This window comes from Lygodium microphyllum, chromosome 10 (genome assembly GCF_053477565.2).
Source record: "Lygodium microphyllum isolate KBCC chromosome 10, Lygodium_microphyllum_v1.1.10, whole genome shotgun sequence".
Lineage (NCBI taxonomy): Eukaryota > Viridiplantae > Streptophyta > Polypodiopsida > Schizaeales > Lygodiaceae > Lygodium > Lygodium microphyllum.
In genome coordinates, this window is record NC_141144.1 from 151746295 (window position 1) to 151770725 (window position 24431).

General features: G+C 43.2%; 1 protein-coding gene across 6 annotated transcripts in view; it reads right to left on the reverse strand.

Moving 5' to 3' along the window:
- Nucleotides 1-24132, reverse strand: part of SS4 (starch synthase 4) — a 141905-nt gene extending 117773 nt beyond the window's left edge. For 3 of the 6 annotated variants that reach the window (XM_087687033.1, XM_087687032.1, XM_087687035.1), the window contains exons 1-3: nucleotides 23401-24129; nucleotides 22816-23101; nucleotides 1752-1827 (exon numbers count right to left, since the gene is read on the reverse strand). In XM_087687033.1, coding sequence (XP_087543159.1) covers nucleotides 1752-1827; nucleotides 22816-23101; nucleotides 23401-23591 — 553 coding nt within the window. In that variant the 5' untranslated portion in view covers nucleotides 23592-24129. Of the gene's footprint in view, nucleotides 1-1751; nucleotides 1828-22815; nucleotides 23102-23400 lie in introns of all 6 variants that reach the window. The other 3 variants (XM_087687034.1, XM_087687037.1, XM_087687036.1) reach the window with 3 other exon arrangements.
- Between the last annotated feature and the right edge of the window lie 299 nt (nucleotides 24133-24431).

Consider the following 24431-nt stretch of genomic DNA (forward strand, 5'->3'; position numbering starts at 1 on the left):
CATTGTTGTCAATGATAGTTAGTGTTTGTGTAGTAAAGTGAAATCTAGTATCCTTCACATTTGACTCCACCAATAAATATTCATCCCAATATCCCACAATAAATTCATCATAGTCTTCAAGGTTTTGTAATATAATGACTAGGAAATAATCTTCCGTAATATTAAAAAGGGATTGAGTCAATGTCATTGAGAAGAAATTGGAACATCATCACTCATCTTTCTCCTTTATTGCTTGCACATCAAGCAAACCCCCTTTGTGTTCTCCCTTCTCAAAGCATCAATATCCAATCAAGAAGTTTTCTCACTCTCAGTGGGGAAAAATCTACCTCTTGATGATCATCATCAGTTGGATTCAATAGAGTGTTACATATCTTGTGTATCCTCTTTGGGTTCTTTCCCTTCATCTTCTAACAACAAACATATAGTACGCAAACTAGTTTATGAAAATAATGGATGAGATGGAATTTTTAGTTTGTACATAGGGAAAAAAAATTTAAGGCTTCTTTATATTTATTGGAATGACATCCTCCCTAGAGAGGACTTGGTTTTTTGGCACATGGCAATTTCTTCTATTGCTTTGCCGTTACTTTTCTAGCTCACCTAAATGCCGCCGTCAAAAGTTAAGAAAGACTAGCTAACCAAGCGAGGGTTTTGCTTGGGCCCTCCTAGCTATAGCATTGCAAAAAATTTGCTATCACTACAAAATCTTTGGCATCATAAACCAAGGGAGCTGCCATGAAGTTCTTGGGTATGAATGTAGCTTGTGGACTATTGCTTAAGGGCTTGAAAATATGACTAAATATGAAACTTTCTACATTTGAAATAGCAAAGAACCAACAAACCATAAAACCCTTGCCTAAATGTCAATGCAGCCATAAAATCAAGTCAATCAGATGAAATGCAACTGCCGAACTAACTAATGTGCCACCCAACTAATAGCCCACTAAAGTTTCTTATTTTACCATAGAAGACAATCCTAAGGGCTCTCCTTCACAAATCCTAGTCCCTAGCACAATCCAACAAGTAACTCCAAGAGAACATCCTAGAAGTGGGACCACTTATGCCTCAAAAAAAAATTTCTCCGGGTGTTTGCTCTCACTTTCAAAGGTTGTCGGGTCTTATGAGCTCATTTTCCGGGTCAAATGTCACTTGCAATTATATTTTCAACAATAATCCACACAGCTAGGACTCGTCTCATCTTTTGTCTATTCATGTGTGAGATGTGTCAATTAGAAATAAGCTCACAAGGCCTAAAGAACCCTTAAATAAGTCAACTTGCCTACATGTCATGTTTCCAAAAACAATATTTTTTAGAACAAGTTACTTGTTGATTGCATGGGTTTAGAGTTGGGATTCAGGACTTTGGAGGCTATGAGAATTATTGCCCAAGCATAGAGTAGGGGAGAATGTTATATTGAAATCTTGTTTGGATGGCAAGAGAGAATATAGTAGGGAAGTATGGATCAATGTTTATGGGAAGGGAAATGCCTGAAAAGCTCACCTAACTAGACATGTCCAAAAGCTCACCTGAAAAAGCTTGCCAAGCATCTGATTGAATTGTGTATGCTTTTTGCAAGATAAACACTAAAGCAAATTTAGGACATGCTATTCTCGTCGTCTTTAAAATGAGCAAAAGAATTTGATTTCACACGACTCTTCAATTCTCATCTATTACAATAGATGCTCCATGACTGAGAAAAGACACTTGCCGAAGGACCAAATAATGTCTAAGCTCTTGTCTCAAAACTTACTTCTTTCAGCATCTTTGACTTTGTGCATCAGTTCCTCAACTATATCAATGAAGCTTTCTTGATCAGTGCCTCCTCCCTGCAAGCAAAAAGGATAACATTAAGATTAATTGCATCAACCATGATTGCTGAATGTAAGAAGTAAAACCAGTGGTGGTATTCTGTGAAGGGTTGCATGACAGATTATTATAGCAAAAAGCAAGTGCCAAGGATATCTCATCACCATGCACTCAGTACAAGACATTGGTCAATAGATTGCCTAGTTCTCATTCTGGTGCAAAACAAAAATATATACTCTGTATAGAAATTTCTCCACTAGACTGTTTAAAGTTCCAAATTTAATCTCTAACAAGAATAGCTAGAATCTGTGACAGGACACAGCAGAAAGGAAAGTGAACATGGAATGAACATAGGAGACAAGAAACGTAGTAGCATGAAGGAACAAAACTGACAGAAGACTGCAGCAGTCAGCCCCTAGGAAATTATGAGGGCTGGCACAAAAGATTATAAACTAACCAACTAACAGTGGAGGAGGCATGCAGCCTATAAATAGGCAAAAGTGCTGCAGCTGGTCAGACCAGTAAAAAATGCCTACAATGGCAACTACAATGCACTAAAATGTTGCCTATCTTGGAACGGGGGAAAGAGGCTGCCTAAACTAAAATGCAAGTGTGGTCCCCAACCTAAAATATGCAGGACAAATGCAATGAAGGACGCTATCAAAGCTCCAAATGTCCTTGTCCAACTCACACTGAGGCTCACGTGCAAGATACGACCATATAGGACATACATGACTACTAACACAATCTTCTTCAACAAGCAACAGCACAACAACTTGTCTTCAAAATCTCTACCTCAAATGACTCAATCGTCTCATCAGCTAGGACTCCAACTCAAACGCAAGTGTAATGATTTAGCACTCAAATCAAACATAATTCAATGCACCTAAATAGAACAGCTCACCCTTGACTCTAATTGAAAACTCTATACATAGAAGCATGGCGCATGAGACACTTGATCACTTTATTGTGCTGCTAGTTTGCACATATGGAATGAGAGGAGACTTCGAGCACATTCCATCAAGCATATTGTCATGCATCAGTTCTGATTTCTTGATTATCATGTTATCAGGTTCTTTTGCTTCCCTTGTTTTGCACTAACATGGTATCAAATATTAAGATACGTTGTTCTCACTAACATGGTATCAAATATTAATATATGTTGTTCTCACTACCATCTTTCTTGAGTGACTCGTTAAGAATGACTCACAATTATCGAAATTGTGCACATCAGACCTAGGGTTGTACTAAGGTTCACATTTAGTAGACCCTTGTACTTTGCTAGGTTGTGCCTCATTAGAAGCACATGTCAAATATCCACAAAGATTTGACACGTACAATATTAGCACACCAAAAGCATATCTCCCAAGTGCTTGATGCATGGAAGGAGGTGATTTGGGCCATGTATGGATAGAATATGATGATCATCGAGTGTTAATCCACATGACAATGTGTGACCTATGGGAGCCTAAAGATGTCAGTACAGAATTGCAAAAGATCTTACAATTTGATCTAGAATATGTGAGGACACAAGCATAGGTAGAGACATCACGATGTATACTAAGACACGTGAGTGCATTTAAAGTTCGCTACCAAAGGTCCATGGATATAGGTGGGAGTCTGTGAACTGCATGGTTTTTTCCATAAGTTTCCATACAGCATATGCATACGGGTACAGAAGTATGATCGGTGTATGATTCAGTCCTAGGGGCTGCGTGAGAGTGCGCAAAAGAAGAGGAATACGTACACGGAGAGAAGAGAGGAGAAAAGACAGCAGGAAGAGAAGAGATATCTGCATTAAATCTGAAATGAATGTTGAATACAAAGGCAGACTGACCAATCTTTGCACAAAACCCAAAGCATCAATGAGGGCACCGAATCATGCTGGAAAATGGTGACAGCATAGCGGATGGTGATGGAGATAGTGACACTGACAGAGTGTGCAGCTAGCAGTCCTCGAGGAAGACAAAGAAGAATGCTGCAATCTGAAACCACCTGCAGAAGACAGAAGAGAGTGATCGGCCTTAGCCAAAGAGTGGCTAATAAATAGTCAAATAATGCTGAAACTGACCGACTAGGAGCTGGCTGACTACTGCCAGCTAGCCAACTGCATTTAATGCAGTGACTGCCATCTAGGCAGCGAAAATGATGGCATGCCAGCTGCTAGGCAAAATCACAGCAATCTGGAGCTGCTGGACAAAGTCGGACGAGGCTAATCAAGGGATAGGCTGCACATAAAACTGAATGACAAACACAGTCAGCACTCTTTTGTCTCTGTCAGACTCAAACAAAGCTCACAACTAGGAGATGACGGATTGACAAAATAAAACGGACGCTAATACCCTCTCTCTGTTCCTGGGAGTGTTTGAAGACCCAACAACCTCATGTGATGAAGCATAGAAGCCTTGGGCAAAGACTTTGTGAAGAGATCCGTTGCATTGTCCTCTAAGGGACAATAGGAAACCACTAGCTCGAAATCCACAATCCACTCCCAGACATAATGATACTAAACCTCTATGTGCTTCATGCAAGCATGAAACACAAGATTCTTTGCCAAAGCTAAGGCACTCCGGTTATCCACGCACAACTATGTGGGTCCTATCTGAGGAAAGCCAATCTCTACCAATATCCAACGGAGCCAAAATGCCTCCATAGTTGTAGAACAAAGTGCTCGATACTCTACATCCGTAGAGGGTAAGGCAATGGTAGGTTGCTTCTTATTGCTCCATGAGACAACCCTTGATTCAAGGGAGAAAGCATAACTATAGTGGATCATCTAGACTCCACATCACCTACCCAATCTGAGTCACTCCATCCAGCAACAATGGCCCTCTGCCCTCTCTCCATATACGATCCAATAGGATCGAGTCCCCTGTAAGCAGCACAACACGCGCAAAGTAGCTCGCCAATGAGCCTAAGTAGGAATCTTCTTGAAAGAAGACAACAATGCTACCACAAAAGAGATGTCTTGCCTAGTACGATAAGCTAAATCAAGTAATTAACAAGGCTCTTGTAATAGGTAGCATCTGGTAGGGGTTCTCCGGTTGCCACAAGCTTGGATTGGGGGTCATTGGGGTAAGAAATAGGCTGACACTCAGCCATACCAAACTCTAAAGGAAGCTCAGAAATGTACCTGTGCTAGGAGATGAAGATGCCCTGTGCCATCTAATAGATCTCCAAACCAAGGAAGAAGTGAAAGATCCCTAGGTTCGTCATGTCAAACTCCTGCCACAAGATCTCACAACTCCAATCAACCTCCAGTGAGTCACTCCCTATGATAATCAAGTCATCCATATACGAGATGACTAAAACACACCTATCACCCACAACCTTGTAATAAACACTCCCTATGATAATCAAGTCATCCATATACAAGATGATAATAACACACTTATCACCCACAACCTTGTAATAAAGATTGGGATCATGATCTGATCGATAGAACCCACTTTGTAAGAAGAATCGTTCAATCTGCTAGTACCAAGCCCAAGAAGCCTGTTCCATGCCATAGAGGGCCTTCCACAATCTATAGACATGATCCTCTTTCCCCTGCACAAGAAACCAAGAGGCTATGAAACATAAATCTCCTCCTTTAGAATGCCATTCAAAAAGATTGACTTGACATCCATCTAAAAGACAAGCCAACAATGATGGGCTGCAAGAGCCACAAATACAGACATCCGAGCTATAGGTTCGAAAGTCTCTATATAATCCAAGCTTGCTAGCTATACAAATCCCTTGGCAACAAGCCTAGCTTTGTGCTTGTCCAAGGATCCATCAGCCAGGTGCTTGGTCTTAAAGATCCACTTCATACCAATTACTTGTTGGCAGTCATATGTGCCTTGTGTAGTCATCTCCTACCTGTGACCCTCAATCTGAGTTAGATGAGGAGATTAGGAGCTCTTACATTATATTTGTCAGTCATTTTATGTGTTTTAGACACTTTAGATGGACGGCACATTAGTGCATTTCTTTTTGTGCACTTTTGGCTATATTTAGGGGTTTGACTACATTTAGGGTTTTCCCTCTTTTTCGCCTATATATAGGTGGCTTGCCCTCCCACTCTCATTATCTATCATTAATCCTTCGTGATCAGTCAGCCCTCTTCATTCTCTCATCCACCTACTCTACCATCTAGCATCCACATTGACACAGAGCTGCGTGTCGGGGCTGATTATTGCAGCTTTGTACCTTCAATCATTGCAGTCACATTGTTCTTTTTTTTTTCGTAAAAGGTAATTATATTAATTACGAAAAAAATACAAGGTTACTTGATTACAAGAGACATGATGACAATCTAAGCCATCATGAGAAGAGGTTCTAAGTACTACAAGTTACAAGGTCAAGGCAACGGTGCGGAGGAAATTGCCATATGCCAGGGACGTAAGTCCTCCCTAGAGAGCAAATCAGAATGCTGGAGAAGATCTAGCTGCCAATACAAGAGGCCCTTAAGCCTCACAATATGTCGCTGAACATTACAGGTGGAGTCAAAAAGAAAAGCATTCCGAATGGTCCAGTTATGCCAACAGCCCCAATATCGAAGAAAGTGATACATGAGCTTCATATGGGGCTGTGCCGGAGTGTGGTATTTGGGCTGGCCAAAAACCCAATCAAAGGGACGCAGGGGGAGACCAACCACTCCTTGCCAAACAGCCGATAAAAATAACCAAACTTTCTTAGCAATGGGGCAAGAAATAAATCGGTGGCGGGCGGATTCCACAGTTGTGGTGCAAAAGAAACAGTTGCCATTGGAGATTCGTCGCTTGGAAAGAGCTGAAGCAAGCGGAAGACCACCAATCATCACTCTCCAAAGAAAGACTTTATATTTGAAGGGTGTCTTGTTCAACCAGCCCTCCATCACAGTTGCCCTCCACCATGACCGGGATTTACGCAGTCCCCATAAAGCATTCGCTGTAGTAGTTAGCCATTGATGATCTTTAATCAGAAGATGGTACACTTGGTTAGCAGAAGCTGTGCTTAAATGGAGCCGGCCTTGTAGGTCCCAATCCTGCCAGGGATGATCCGAAGCAAGGGCAGGAAAGGGTTGTCTGCACTGGAGCTCCCTCAAAAGTTGTTCCCATAAAGGCCTATATCCACGAGGGATCCTGAAAAGCCTCCTAGCTGTACGAAATGATATAAGCACATTGCGACTGGCAAGGGTGGCATCCGCAACTGAAGACAAGCCCAAACGTGCCATCCGGTTAAATTGGGGTCTAAGCTCATGTTTACCTTCCCATGAAAGTAAACGCGAGACTGCCAGCAATTCCAATTGAAAAGAGTTAGTAGCTAAGCGATCCTCCGCTGGATGCCACTGAGCCTTCTGGAGGACCACTTTCCAGGAACATACCAAATGAGTAAGGAGTGATGAAGACGAACTGGAGAACCGCGAATCAGCATTAAGAACATGCCACCAAGAACTCCGGATTTGGGTATTACCATGCAAAAGCCCATGGGCCTCAAGGAAATAACGGGCTATATCCACCCAGGGATGATGATCCGAGCACATTGTTCTTTCTCTCACCTATGTTCTCCCTTTGTCTCCTCCTCTTCTCTATGTTCACTTTCCTCTTTCCATTCTGCACTCTAACATGGTATCAGAGCCACGTGTGGGAGCCGAAGATCTTGCAGAGGAGTAACCAGTCATCTTCATCTACATTTTGCAAGCAGCCCAAGTGTCCAGCACCAATTTCAAGCAAGTGACAGCTCCTAACAGCTGACCGGTTCTTTCTAGGTACAAGCAGCCCATTTCCAGGTGCAGGCGGCTCAATTCCAGGTGGTTAGTCACATATACCCCCTACATTTGACAGCTATGAGTCTCTTCTTGAGCTGCGTGGCATCACAGCAGCCTGGGCAGCCTGTTTTCAGGCAACCAAATCCACATTTTGTGCAGGTCTTGCTCCTGTTTGCTGCACCTGGGCAACCTCTAGAGACTTGGATGCTATTCAGTTCCTTCCTGTCTACGTTTATTCGAGCAGATCCACATTTCGTGCAGCCTCAGGTTCATACCCTGCCTGCATTTTGCAGACACGCTCTTCTTCCTGAGATTTGGGCGGTCTCCACCTTGCTGGGCAGCCTTCTACAGGCTGGGCGACCTGTTCACCAGGTGATCACACCCTCCTATTTGCTATGTTTCATGTGCGGGAGGGTTCGACAGGCCCATGTCCTCTGTGGCAGCTGCTTTCCCCTACGGCAGACCTGCATTTTCAGCAGGATTCTCCAGATCAGCTCTATTCCAACCTGCATTTTGCATTTGGGCTGTTTCCTCTCTGCTAGGTGGCCTCTATAAGGCAGACAGATTTACTCGTTGCTGTGTTTTCTACTCGACAAACTCTCTCACCAAGTGGCATCTTTCTTGGATGGGCGACAAGTCTTGAACCTGTTTTGACTACATTTATTGCAGGCATATCTGCGTTTTGCAGATCTGCCCCTTCTGCTCAGCATCAAGTCATCTCTCACACCTCAAATACTTCTTGTCTACCTTGCTCTCTAATCAGCATATCGATGGACCCCGTACAAGTGGAGGGCATCCCATTTGCAGAAGCTTCTTTGTTTTCTTGCAAGTATTTCTTGAAGGACAAATATGGCCAACATGTATGCTATGGGGGATCGTGTGGTTCGAGATCATTCAGACCGACCACCATCCTATCACTCAATCCTGTTATATTCTTCTAGGGTTTCTAGCTCCGATTGGCATCGATGGCATCTCTTGAGCAGGTGCCAATCCTATCCTCTCTCTCTGCATACGACAAGCTAGCTAGGACGAACTATCCTCTATGGTCATGTGGCATGGAGTGTCTCCTCAACAACTATAACCTTTGGGATTTTGTTACAATCCCTATATCCCGACCTACCATGTATCCTCATGATGGTGTGACCATGGATTCGGCAGCTTTATGGGATTGGTTGAATGCTAGAGCCCGCTCTTCTCTCCTTTTGAGTTGTACAGATTTTGTGCTCGTGCATATTAGACATATCCGCTTGAGTTGATGCCACGATAGCTTTCTATTGCAAATTCCCCTATGATGAGGGGTCACATCCACAAGATGGAGGAGCTTCGAGATAAGCTTTCGTTCCTTGGTACAGACATTTCTTCGGAGGACCTAGCTTTGACTCTCACATCTTCCATCACCAACATATGATGTGTTCTACACTAGTCTTCTCACTTCTCATAGCTAGGAGACTCTCACTTGGGAGGAACTGGTCCCATTGGTGCTTAAGCAGGATGCATGCCACAGTGAGCCAGTTTCTTGCAGAGCCCATGCACATGGCTTATACAGCTTTATCTACAAGCATAGAACAAGCCAAGCAAAAGAAATGGAAGAGGAAAAAGTTGGAATCATCTTCTAGCTCTAATATAGCTTTTGTGGGGAAGCATAGAGGATATCCCACATGTCTTTATTGTGGAAAGACCTCGCACCCGAGGCAAAGTGTTGGAGGATATACCCTCACCTTCGTCTAGGAGTGAAGGATGGATCTACACTAGAGCCTTCGTCACCCGCTATTCCTACCAAGTCCATGTTTCTACACATTTATTAGGTGGAGGAGCCTTCATCTTCTGAGCAGCCTTCGCTCCTTGACAGTGGTGCCTCGAGTCCCATGACTCCCCGAAGTGATTTGTTACAGGATCTCCATCTATTTGAGGGTATCCTCACTGTTGGTGACATCGCTTCGCGCCAGTGTTCTACTGCGGATCACCGACACTCCTCTGTGAGCATAGACGCGAGAAAAACCCAACAAACCCCCCTTGAGTGAAAAGTGATTAGCATACAAAGATCATCCACCAAAGGAGATCAAATTTGAAGCATTGAGAAATGCTTCAAATTTGCCATCAGGAAGAGCTTGGGTGGAGATGTCTGCCACATTACTGATGGTAGGACAGTAGACAAGGCTGATATCTCCTACATGTAGCCTCTCTTTGACAAAGTGATAGTGGATCTCTATGTGTTTTGTGCGTGCATGAAACAATGGGTTTAGTGCCACTGCAATGGCCCTTTGACTATCAATAAACAAAGAAGTAGGCTCCATAACAAATACATCAAGATCAGCCAACAAACATCTGTCATACACATTCAACTGTAGTAGTGAAAGTTGCCTTGTATTCAACTTCACAAGACGTCGTGGCAACATTGGATTGATTCTTGCTAAGTCAAGAAATGAAAGATGAGCCAAGAAAGAAACAGCTTCCACTTGTAGAGTAATGTAAATCAAAATCACCAGCCCAATCCAATTCACTATAAGCATGTAATTGCAACAATCCCCCCTTGGCATAAAGCAATCCAAGAGTCCTAGTACCCTGCAAGTAACAAAAAACACACTTCACAGCTTGCCAATGTGACATGCATGGGCTATGCATATATCTACTAAGGGTTGAAACTACAAACTAAATATGTGGCCTTGTGTTGCATAAATAAGTGAGGCATCCAATTGCTGGAGCATATGTATGAATGTCAAATAGATCATTGTTATCATGCAAAGACAACTTGAGTTCAATCTCCATCGGTGTGCTACCTGGCTTGCAATCCTAGAAGCCAAATTTCTCAAGGAGTTTACCAATATATCTGGACTATGACATTCCAATGTCTCTAGCATCATGAATAAACTGAATGCCCAAATAGTAATGCAAAGGCCCCAATCTAGCATTTCAAAAGTTTGCTGCAAATTTTTCTTGAATGCTAAAATCTGAGCAACATGTGTCCCTGTGAGCAGAAGATCATCTACATAAAGACAAATGACCAGCAAGGATTTCCCCTCTTTCCATACGTAAAGAGTAGACTCCAATCGGCTATTAATGAACCCTTGGCTGAGTAAAAAGGCATCAATTTTTGCAGCTTGTGGAGCTTACTTCAAACCATACAAAGCCATTTTCAGCTTACATACCAAGTGTTTGGATCCTTCAACTACAAAGCCAATGGGATGCTATACATACACTTCTTCCTGAAATTTCCCAAAAATGCAGTTTTAATATCAAGCTCATGCACAATCCAACCATTATGGGCAGCCAAAGCAACCATACACTGAACGGTTGTCAATGGGACGTAGGAGCAAATGTCTTCTCATAATCAATGGCCCTTCTTTTGTGCGAAGCCTTTTGCCACAAGCCTGGCTTTGTACTTATCAATGGATCCATCAGCTTTTATTTTCAGTTTATAGACCCATTTAGTATAAATGGCTTTCTTTCCAATAGGCAATGTCACTAAATCCCATGTTTGATTCTTCAAAATAGAATCAAATTCAGCTTGCATTGCTGTCATCCAATGCACACTCTATTGTGCATCCTCAAAACAATCAGGCTCCTCATCATCAAGTGTGTGTGCTGCCATAATAAACTCCATTGTATTAGCATGATCATGGAGACATGCTTGTCTTCTAGTACGACCAACTAGAGGAGCATCCAAATGACTATCTTTTATAGTCTACAAGTACCATCTAGGCATTTGCCTAACCTCCTGGTTATGTACGTGCTCCTAATGAACCTCAAATTCAACATCTTGCTGAATATTCAGGTCAGCCATAGGCTGAATTTCTGCATTGCTTAATGGAGCAATTGGCTAAACATTTTGTTCATTTACTACGGCTCTAGTTGTATCACCAAAAGAAATACACAGCAACCCTTCAAACGCATCATTTGCAGTCTGAAACCAACAAGAGATAATTCTGATTTTTCATCAAATATGACATCCCTACTGACAAAGACTTTCTTGAAAACAGGATCATACAGTCTGTACCCTTTGCTCTCACTGCTATACCCCACAAAAATGCACTTGATAGCCTTGTTGTCCAACTTTCTCAATACTTTGGGAATATGAGCATATGCAAGACACCCAAAAGTAGGAAAGTGACCAATCGAAGGTTTCCAGTTGTTCCAAGCCTCAAAAGGCGCGACATTTTTCAATGCCTTGGTAGGGCACCTATTCAAAACGCGACAAGCACACATAACTACTTCCATCCAAAAACCATGTGGCAGATTCTTAGCTTTCAACATACATCTGGCCATCTCCATAAGTGACCGATTCTTCCTTTCTGCAATCATAGTCGTCTCCGTACATCGTACGGTATTGATCGTACCGTATGTATCCGTACGGATTCATACGATAAAACAGGGCCACTCTTGTCGCCACGTTTGCACGTCCTCCAACATTCTATTGCACTTTAATCTAGCGCGTTCCGCCTACGTGGCACTTTTTGGGGGGGTGGAAAGCCTTGGATACCTCATCTCACCCCCTTTTCCAACTATGCACTCTCCCCCCCCGCCCTCCTTGGATTCCATCCAGCTGGCAGCCCTCTTTGACTGTTCATCCCTCTTTGACTGTTTGACCCTTCTCTCATCTACAAAAGATACTCCTCTCCTCCATGCTTCCACACCAATTCAGCAAGCATTTATCATTCTCATCTTCCTCTCTTGGATCTTGAATTTGACTTGTGATTTGTCATTCTCATCTCCCGTCCCCTCTTTCCCACACCCTATCAAAGCATTTGCCATTCTCAAATCTCATTTCCCATCCCCTCTATTCCACACCCTATCAAAGCATTTGCCATTCTCATCTCCCATCCCCTCCCTCTCACTCTTGCTCTTTCAACTTTACCCCAACCCTCCGGCCTCTCCCTCTCTTTCAACTTTTAACTTTCAAGAGTCGAGACTCATGCATCTTAGGATGAACACCCCAGGAGCAGTTCCACACCGCACTGGGAGTACCTCTAGATTGTATCTAGTCCAGATATCATTTTGTACCTACTCAATTTAGTTCAACATAGCATAAATGTTAGCTTCACTGGGACTTTTGAAATCTCCCAGACATTTGTATGCAACATTTTGGTCTCATAGGCCAACTTGGCCTATTGTAGACGTTAATATAACTTTCTTTCTTTCTTTCTTTCTCTCTCTCTCATGGACAACAAAGGAGACGAGACTGTTTATGTTACATGTGATGCATCATGCTTTTGCATATGGTTTTCCCCAAGAATGGCAAGAGAATTGGATACAACCGTTGTATAAGGAAGGAGATTGCAATTTTCTCATAAACTACCACACAATTATGGTCAATTCAGCCATGGCAAAGCTATTCAGCACTATCCTGGAAATGCAATTGAGTAAATGGGTAGAAAGTAATAACAAACGAGCTTATGGACAAGCAGGTTTTCGCCCTGGTCATAACACCATAGACCATTTGGTTACTTTACATATACTTATGGATGAGAGTCGGCTTGAGGGTGTTAAGAAGACTGCTAGGGTTTGCACTGAGGACACACAGAGTGTACGACCACGACAGAAACACAAAGACACAGACACAGACACAAAGGGCAAAACTTAAACCCTAAACGCAAAACTCAAAACTCAAACCCTAAACGCGAAACTCAAAACTCAAACACAAAAACTCAAACACAAACAGAAGAAGGGAGAGAGAGAACACAACTCTGAAGTGAATGAATGCTGTAAATGAATGTAAGAGTATACAGTGTGCTGAAGGGCAGAGCAATGTCGGAGTGTGACGTCCACCGAAGACGGATCCCAAGTCTGTGACCACCAGTCGGAGTGTAGGAGTGCTGAATAGTGAATGGCAGCAGACCGGTCACCAAAAGGCTGGAAACTGGTAAACGCAGCAGTGTACCACCAATCGGGGGCTGGAAACTGTGCACAGTCTGCTGTAAACAGCAGGCTGAAACAGTGTCTGAGAGTGTCAGGGCCTGCAATGCTAAAAATGCAAGCTGGCTGACCCTGGAGATGATGGACACCAGGCTGAACAATAGTCTGGGACAGTTTGGAGCAGTCGCCAGCAGCTGAGAGCTGTCGCCTACAGCAATGGACAGGCTGAAGATGATGTGGCTGCAATCGATGATGGCTGGACAGCAGATGGAGGCAGGCTGCAGGCTGGAAATTGGGCGCCAACAGCAGCAAAGGGTGTGTGGGCTGGTGTAACCTGCAAAACAAGGATGATTGCTGAATGGGGGCAACCTGTCTATTTATAGATGTGGAAGGGCGCCCAAAAAATTAGGGTTTCCACTAAACATTCTCGAACCGCTCCCCGTTTTAGGGTTTCCACTGAACTCTCTCGAACCGCTCCCCGTTTTAGGGTTTTACTCTAAAAGAGCATTTTTAGTGTGTTTTGGGGCTGTTTAAGAGGCTAATCAGCAAGTAATGCATATTTTAGCTCAACTGAGGGAGCAACCTTGTATTGTTGTTTTGTGGATTTTAAGAAGGCTTTTGACACCGTACCAAGGATTGTCTAATGGCAACAGAAGCAAGAATTAGGGATCCCAAATGATCTATGCATGGGAATTTATAGGATATATCAACGAGTGGTGTGCCGCCTCAAAGGTCGCAACGGGTTGTCACAAGTATTTGAGAGTAATATGGGAGTCAAACAAGGTTGCCCTCTCTCCCCTACGTTATTTGGTTTATGCATTGATAAGCTAGAGGAAATACTTCTCACGGCTATGAATGAAGAGGAAGCCAAAAGCCCGCATATTGGTATGTTTGCCATCTTGCTCCTGCTTTATGCAGATGATGTGGTTTTCTTTACATATACTGGGGAATGTATGCAACAGTTCATGGGGATTCTTGAACGGTTTTGTCAAGATAGTGGTTTAACTGTGAATGTATCAAAAACAAAGCTAATGGTTGTGCACACCAAGCAATCAAAGACCCCACCAAGAGTACATTATGCGGGACAGTCTATAGAGGTAGTATCTACTTTCAAATACTTGGGGATTGAGATATCTGCAGACCACAAATGGCATACATGTGCGGCGGTTAGCGGCAGGGAAAAGCAATTATTATCACTTTGAAAATGACTGCAGCCGTACAGATTCTAAATGCTGAAAAATACGTTGTATGATTTTTTATGCATATGTTCTACAGACGGTATTATATGAAGTGGAAGTGTGGGGGGGGAGCATCTCCTCATCTGCATGGAACGACATTGAGAAGCTGTAAAAAGCTTTTATTCGTAAACACTTGGGCATCAAAAGCACCACACCATATGTACTTATGCTTTTGGAAACTGGCCATCGGCCAATTGAGGTACATACTATGATCCGAGTACTGAGATATGCCACTCGAGTACGTCAAATGGATGATAGTAGGCTCCCCAAACGGGCATGGGATGCTAGCACACGCCTACAGAAAACGTGGAAAAGTAAAGTGCTTTCAACAGGATGGGTGCTCGATATGCGAAAATGGTTTAAAGGGTGGGGAGTGGATAGATATCTAGATATGGCATCCGAAGATATATCCATGGACACATTTCAATCAGACCTCTTACGAGCGTATCAAGCAAAACATCAAAGCAAGGGAGTAAATGGCAAACTTGCTTATTACAGTATACATATCTATCCTTCATGTTGGGAATCCTACATGCAGGAAGGGGCACACACACGGCCATACATAGCCAACCCACTCTTAGTGGTATTTAGACGGCGTATTGCATGACTTCGAACTCGATCACACACTTTATTGATCGAGACAAGTGCATGGAGTGGACAGGCAAGAGAGACGAGGTTATGCAAGCTGTGTGGACTACAAGTGTAGAATCAGAGGAGCACATGATTATGACATGCCCAGCATATGCACACATATAGGCTGACTTTGATATCCCTTTACAGGGGCCACTTCACCAGTTTCTGACCGCTACTCCTATATCGAAGTTAGGGGCTCTCATCACCCACATGTTACGCTTTTGGGAGAACCACGCTGCATAGATTGTTCTTTCACCGTAGCTACCCTTTCCTACCATGGGGAAGGAGAATCATTGTATATTTGGAAAGGTCCCATGGGTCATATTTGGCCTTCCATGGACAATAATAAAAAAATACTCTACTCTCTTTTCCCTGAGCCTCTTCATCCGTCATCGGCACCATGACTCATGAGAAGCACGAGGCCTTCAATTTGCACGTGATCCATGTGGAGAGAAACACAAAGAAGTCAAACTCCCACCATTGGACATGCAAGTATTGCGGGAAGCACTATACAAGTGGTGCCACTCGGCTTCTCCAACATCTTTCCAAGACGGGGGGGCAAGTTGCTCCATGCAAGGAGATCCCTCAAAACGTCATGGAGGAGATTCTCTACAAGATGAGAGGGGGATCCACAGGAGAAGGAAGTGGCTTATAGGCATCAACTCCTATGCCTACAAACAAGGAAGCATCGAATGTGGGCGTATCTTCAACCGATGCGGGAGAGGCCTCTACCATTGGTGGTAGTACTCTACATCCGCATCCAGCTCCGGTAAAAGACAAAGAGTGGAGGCTCATGCGATGCTAGAGAGACAACCCTCTCTCTCTCAAGCTTCCAATCATTGTTTGGACTTGCTCATGGAGGACATTGGGAAGCTCAAGTGGGTAAAGAGGGTGGTCCATAAAGCTACATCAGTTGTCACCTTCTTCACGATAAAGGGAAAGGTGCTTACGATATATCATGAGCATAGCACATTGGAGTTGAAAAAGCCTTCTTCAACTCACTTTGCTTACATGTAGTTATTGCTGGAGCGCCTTTATGAGGTGTGGTCGCTAGACAGTGGTGTCTACTCTATGAAATGAGTGGGATGAGCATAAGACAGAGAAGGCCAAAGCCATACAGCGCTTGTGCCTTAATGAGCAGTTTTGGCAAAAAGTCCATGCCATTGTCATTGTCGTGACTCCCTTTTATAGGGTGTTACGTATAAGTGATTACGAGGGGTCCACCATGGGTCTTCTCGTTCACTTCTTTAGAGCGGCATTGATGGAGGCACGTGCTTGTATAATTATCACAAAGGCACAGTGTGCACATGTTTTAGAGATAGCAAAGAGGTGATGGGCATGGATGCATAAGCCCATCCATGGTTTTGCCGCATTGGCATATCCGGCCTACAAGTCGCCAACGGTTATGGATGATAGAGTTCCATTCGGACCAACTTGCTTATTTGACTCGTGTGGTCCCTGTGGATGACTCATGTGGTCCCTGTGGATGACCACAATGTCATACTTGAGGGGCTAGGATACTATGCAAATCAGAGAGGGCATATGGCTTTTGCTTCTCCCACTTGTTGGAGGAGAGAGTCACTTGTGAAGCCTTTATTTTGGTGGTAAAACTTTGGATACGCATTGGAGACCGTTCAGCCCTTAGCCATGAGGATCCTTGCCCAGGATTGCTCTTCAAGTGCATGTGAGAGAAATTGAAGTGCCTATTCTCTCATTCACACAAAGATTCGCAATCGGTCGTACTAACTTACGCATGATGAGGACTATAATGAGCATGGGTAGTCCAAAGCAGGTAAAGTTTAAACACTTAACCATAAAATTTAAAATTTGTTGTTTTAAACTTTGAACTTTGAAGTTTATACTTTACAATTTAGACTTTAGCATTTACAATCTTACGTGCATTGTGTAGGTGAACGTTGATACATTAAGTTGACAGGCGACACTCTTCCGAGTGTACATCAAAAGGTGGACGAGGAGAAGGAGATGATTTTTGCAAAGCTCTATAGAGAGCTTATAGCAGCAAATACTCATGACACTCGCAATCAACGTGCTCATGGGTAAGAAGTTCGAGTAGGTGGTAGCAGAGGCATGATCATTCGACGCCCTCCAACATCGAGGAGGGGTGGTTAGAGTGGCTTGCAAACATATGTAAGGCAAGGCTCTAGTAGCTCACATCCTGTGCCTCATGATGGCATCCCCCCCCCTTACCTACACAGCTGCCACCTAGGGAGCCATCATTTAATGATGATGGTAACCTCATCACTGAGGATGAGTATGAGTGTGTCTCATCATCCAATGCCGAGAAGTCATCTTCAAACTCTCTTGATGAGCACTCATATGGTTCTGATGATGATGATGATGATAGTGATGCCTCATCATAGATTCATTGGTCTCTCTCTTTTTTGTATCTATTATCATTGTATCCACATGCATGATACTACTATGACACACTAGAGTCTAGACTGTAGTTGTATCGCATGTTTTGCGCAGCCCATGCAACTGCGATAGTCACCCTCATGTATTCATCTTATTTTGTAATGAAATAGTTATTTCCACTTTAAACATGTATTCTATCATTTAATGATTTATGATTTTTTCAAAAATCATGTTAAATTATTTTTTTCATACTAATATCGTAGCGTACCTTATAAAATCATAAGGTACCATTTAGTATCATATTTTATCATACCATACCGTATCGTACCTTTCATACCTGACAACTAATTCTGTAACCCCGTTCTGCTATGGAGTATGTACAGTAGTATACTGATGGGCAATGCCTTTCTACTTCAAAAACTTATTCAAACAAAAAAAACATGTATTCCCTCCCTCGGTTTGAACGGAGAGTCTTAACTTGATAGTCAAATTGATTTTCCACAAATGCAATAAAAGCCAAAAATGCATCATACACCTCTGACTTTTTCACCAATGAATAGACCCAACAAAAGCAAGTAAAGTCATCATTGAAGATGACAAAATAATAACATCCACCCAATGACTTCGTCTACATAGGTCCACACATCCAAATGCACGATCTATAACCTAGCTATTGCTTTAAAAGCAACATCACGAGGAAAAGAGAATCGATGCATTTTTCCCATAATAAATCTTCACAAATATGCTCACGAGGTCTCTCCAAGAGAAACAAACCATCTAACATCTAAGTACGCTACATAAGCATCAAACTGGCATAGTTAAAATGCCAAATGCGAGTATGCCATAACTCTACCTGTGACATAGCAAGAGTAATAGTAGATGCCAAATAGACTAACTAATCGATCAAATAAGCATCTAACTCATAGAGTCCATAACATAATGTGCTAGTAAGTACCAAAGTCAAGAATTCTTTATCTCTAACCATGCATTTGCCATCATTAAATGTGACCTGCATACCACACTTTGCTAAAGAAGAAATGGACAACAAATTCTTCTTTATCTGTGGCACATATAATGCATCCTACAAACGAAGAGTAGAGCCATCAATGGCTTTCAAGACAATCTCCCCAACACCTCTAACAAAGTAAGATGCATTGTTGGCACATTGCACAGATTTGCCAACAAGAGCTGCAGTAACAAAGGTAAACAAATCCCTGCGAAATGTCATGTGCTTAGAAGCACCACTATCAAAGAACCAAGTGCTAGCATTCTCTATAGAGTTGAATGCTCTATCTACCCAAGAAGAATCATAACTGCAAGTGTAAAAACACTAGTCATGGTCCACAACAAAAGACGCGGACTCTGTAGCAATAGAAGGTGTATCAAATACAAATATCCCTAACTCCTTGGCAATACGCTTATTGCACTTTGTGATGTAGTGACATGGCTTTTTACAATAATGGCACTTGCCCTTCTTGACTTGCGTGCCCCCCTCCTTATTGCTTTGTGAAGTACCTAAACTTCTAGAACTCTGCTAAGCATTCCTAGATTGACTGCCCTTGCCCCCCTTCAGTCTCACCATAAAAGCATGTTAAGAAGCTACAACATCCACCCCATTGTTCTTTCTTGTTTGCTCTACTTCTAGGAGCTAACTAACCAACCGAAGAAAGATAAGTGGCTGCAAAGAAATTCTCATGGTGAGATTCAAGGCCATGTGAAAGGCCAAATAAGAGGGTAGCAAGAAATTCAAAGTAGTAGAGATCATTTGTGCATCAGAATAATACTTATCTACATCCATTAACTACTGACGCAAGTCCTGAATTTTGTTAAGATGATCCTGTTGTTAGCAGATTAGTCAATTCATGGCTAAGTCTGTGGATGTGGTATAGCACGCTGGGCACTAGAGATATTTTAGGCATTTTATTTGTCAGTATTTATTGTGATTTGGCATTATTTGCAGCCAGTCGGTCAGCATTTAATGTTGACCGACAAGTCATATTTTATGGCATTTATTTGGCCTATATATTCTTAGGCTCTCTCCTCCACATTCATCACCTAACAGTTCTTCGGGGGGGGAGGGAGCATGTGCCAGTGCCTCCACACCCGGTGACTCACATTGCTTCCATAATGTCTCATGTCTTGGTATATGGATTCCATTTCTCGAGCATACATCTGAATTCTCATCTGTATTGTGTTCTCTCTTTCTTTTCTTTTGTCTTGTGTTCAGCAGCTTATTTCAGCACATGTTTATACTTCGATTGCTGCACCACTTTCTGACACCTGTATGGCATCACCTTCATCCATCTTCACATTCTCAAACTCCTTTTTCAAGAAAAAAATGTGTGTCTCATTTTTTCTAGCAAACATCAACTCAAGTGTGAGCTATGCTACTTGTGAAGAAGTAGTAGACCATATATATGGGATTATAGACCATTGAACTGGCAATGCAATCAGTGACAATGCTTAGGCATCCTGAGTGTCCCAAGTCTTCAATGCAACTGTTCTTTGGGGAAGTGGCTAAGTTGGAGCTGGCCTTTGACCACATCCTCCTTGGGGAGGAGTTGCAAGAGCTACAACTCTAGGACGGACTTCTTCAACACTAACATACTTCCAAAGATTCTTAGCAATCAGCACATTCTTCATCATGAAGGACCATAGAGAATAGTTGTTGCCATCCAATCTATCCTCTTTGGATGCATAGGTGAATACATCACTCTGTCCTTAATTGGCCATGATAAATGTCACTGATTCAAAAAGCACGAAAGCAAGAACCAAAGCTAGAACAACCTGGAAATCTGCAAATTTCCAAAATTACAGCATACACCGAGTTGTAATTAGCAAAACTCTGGCTCACTCAATCACAACTGTCCAATGTGCTGAAATTCCCACAAATTTCAGTGAATATCGCGTTGTTGAATGCACAAACAGTGCTCAGCAACACGAAAAACACAAAAGCCCCAAAATTTAGCTGTCCAAGATGCACAATTTCAGTCTTTTTCAGACTGAATCTTCAATACATGTGCCAATGTTTGCTAAACATCCAAAAGCCCCAAATTTTCTAACCCAAATCCCAAGAAATTTCTGCAATGTGTGTGCCCAAAGGCACTTCCAGGAGCAGAAATGCACTCCTCAAGCAAAAGCCCCTTGCTGTAGCTCGGATTTCTAAATAAAAAATAATTAAATAAATGTACCTGTTACCTTCAAAATGTATGCCAAGGTCAAGCCAGGAGGATGCCTAAACTGGCCAGAAGGTGGTGGCATCCTGGTGGAGCTGTGCAGAGCTCAAGCAAAAGTTGGCTAGATGAGTTCTAGGACCTAGCGGAGCTGGTGGCAGGTCTGGTCGCTGTGCTGGCAGGGCAGCAACAAGGTGGCATAGCAAAAAACAGCCCAAGACAAGCCTACTGAAGGAGGAAGAGCTTGAGGCGGCGGCAATAGGCTGGCAATGGTGCTAGCTGCTACACTAGCAGCGCTAGGACCAAGCGGGGCTGGCACAGGTTGGCGCACCTGGCAGCGCAGAAGGACCACAAGCAACAAGCGAGCAAGCCTACACGGTGGTGGACCTATGGCTAACGGCAGCTGCAAGTAGCAAACTGTTGTGCTACGCCCTAGATGAGCAAAAGCTAGAGGGAGTTGAAGACGAAGAAGGGGTGCCAATAGGTAACCGAGAAGGAAGGGGTGGAGCTGATGGTTGGGGGGGGATCAATCAATGACAAAGAAGCACCTACACATGAATCACCATCAATGGGATCATCAAAGGCTGAAGCCTTATCAAAGTTTGTAGACTATTTGATTTGAGGCGATTGATACGATTTAGTCGTTTCTTCTCAAAGTGACATAGATCTAGAATCAATTGTAGAGCATACAATCACCCTTCCCAAAGCCCATCTTGTGGAGATTGTACTCTACAAACTACCTCCAGAGTTTGACAATGTTGCCAACACCGTATGGGCTCAGACATCAACAACTCATCAATTTTGACCATATGAACTCAATGCTACTTGAGCATGAGACTACTTTGAATTTGCAAGGGAGGTCACCATCTCGTTCTGGTGGCAAATCTTCAAATGCTTTTCCTATTTCAGAGAGGGGTGACGAGCCGAAGAAGAAAAGTCAATGCCAACTTTGTGGTAATAAGAGACATCTCTGAAATGATTACAAGAAACGAGCAGCATTGCAAAAGAAGAAGGATAAGGACTCCTTCAACAAGTCATCATCCTCCCTGACTCCAGGCCATGCTGGCCTCTGCAACTTTCCAACCCTAGTGGTGCTCTCATCACTAACAACTCTCCAATGCCAAGGCGGGGGCGAGAGAGGGTGGAGGTCACAATGCATCCAAGCCTCATCCATATGCAAATGTGGGAGACCCTGAGTGTGGCTTTCCACACATATCAACTAAGTTTGGCATATTCAAATCCTCGAGCTAGTCTACTTTTCAGGATCATGATAGGATGTTTATCAGAGAGTGATCTTTGTTCCTAGTCTATTCTCACATGAGGGGACACTTGAGTGGTCTGGCCAAAGGCGAGGGATCCATAGTCATGATCAATGCTTTCCAAGAGTTGGTTTGTGATAGGCATTGAGATTCAGCTATTTCTACTCACAAAGGTCAGGGATTGGTACAATTGACATTGACAACAGTGTCTTTCCAAGGCACCTTGGTGGTGGCTTGATCACCCACTACTTTAGCATCCACGGTCTCTTTGTGATGTACAAAGGAGGCTATGTCCAATGTGAAAATAGCCATTAAAACTGGGATAGCATTGTTATGTCTCAGTTACACGCTGTAGCAGCCAATTGCAGTATGCAGCATCTGTATCATCCTAACATAGTATACCCTTTGTTTTGAGAGGCATACTCCCCTAGTCTGCGTTCTTGTACAGTTATTCTTTACACAAATGCCTTCTCTCATCATTCAAGCAGAAGCTACCAGAGATTTCCAATTGCACATAGTCAACAAAATAGTGACTAAGAACTTCCAGTATATATATATTAGATCTTGCACCACTTGGTCATTGGATTGCGAAAAAACGTTGGAATATCTAGAAAACATAGGCAACCAAAGCTTGGGTCAGACACGGAATTATGTTAGCCGCTATATTCAGAATGTAAAACATGAAACTGCTCCTCACCCTACCATCCAAACAACTACTGAATGCAAAAAGGTAGACTGATTGGGATACCACAGATAGAGACGTCAAGGCAGCCCCAGAGTCAACGTCCTGCAACTTTTGATCATCATCCTTGACCGATGCATTTTCTGCTAAATGTGAACTCATAATTGCTACCTTCTCATCCGTGTTACCAATGCTTGCACTCTTGACATCCTCGGGAAGATTGCTTTTTTCTATCTCTGCGGCACCTTGTTCAGATGCTTCTTTGCCAACTTCTATAGATGCATTCTCAGGATCCAGGGGAGACAAATGCTTCCCTGCTGCTTTCTTTTCAGGAGTCTTCTTTTGATAAGCTCTGCCAGAGAAAAACAGGCCGCTTTATTTGGGCAGCAACAACTGTCAATTTATGTTTCATGATATGCTTTACGTGAACAAGTTTAACTTCATTATACAACAACAATTGGAACTGTTGCGTCCAGAATCAATGTGGCTGGATTTGCACACCAGCTCATCAGCCCATTCAACGGTGATATGTGATACAGTTTCCTACAACAGCACTATTGATGAAGAAACACGGTTGTAACTTGCATTCCTGGTGCAAAATTTGATAGAGTCTCCTTCAACAGCATTATTGATGAAGAAACAGGTTTGTACCTTGCATTCCTGGAGCGCATTTTGCATGTTGGTACGATGTGGCATGTGTTACACTGACCACCCATCAAAGGCTGGGGATCTCTAGTTTTGAAGAAAATGCAGTAAAATGAACGCTGCTCTACAAGCCCTGCAGCTGGTCGCAAAGCTGACAGATTCATGGGAGCATTGGAGACAGCTCCCATGGCAGCCATTGTGCACTAGACTGCTCTTCGGAAACACTACTAGAGCTGCAAGGTGCAAGCTGTGAGCCCCATGTGAGCCTTTGCAGAAACCGGAGGGACGCTCCCATGGCAACACATAGCAACTCGGCGTGTGCAACTGCAAGAAGAACAACAATGACATCTGCACCCACCCATCCGTTATCAGAGGGTGGTCCTCTGTCCAAATTGGAGAAGAAAGCTGACACTGCCGAACTCAATTTTACAGTCCAAACTGCCTAGTGCAGCATCGCCATGTTTTGTGATTACTAGTCTGAAGAACTGAAGAAATCTGGCAGAGAAGAGCTTCGCTGTTCGATGCCCATTGCTTCCTAGTGAGAGAATTCTGTTAGACGATCACCACTCATGCTCTGTCTGTCTGTCTGTCTGTCTCCTTCAAGCCCAACTGGAGAGAAGAGTTCTCTGTTCAATTCAATTCCAACTCTGCCATTAGATTCCTTGGGCTTCTGTATGAGTAGCTGCGTAAGGTTTTTTTTTAACGAGCCCTCGAGAGAGACTGAGAAAGGGCCTTTGGCTGACGCATGTGGATCGGAGCGTATGCCACGTGTCAGAGGTTAAAGCCGTTCTGAGCAGCATAAACTGCACCTTATCTTTGCACTTTTAGGTGTCTTTGCGCTCCTTGCAAATCACAAGTGCTCACATGTCTCAATTTGTAGTGCAAATTTCTCGGTTGAAAATGAGAATCTTTACTATTAGTTAAGGGGAGGTGGGGGCGGGTGCCACATGGCAGCCCCCAACCTCCCCACAAAGAAACGCAGGGGCGGGTGCCACGCGTCCAGCACCCGCCCTCGCCGCGAAAATCCCGCCCACCCG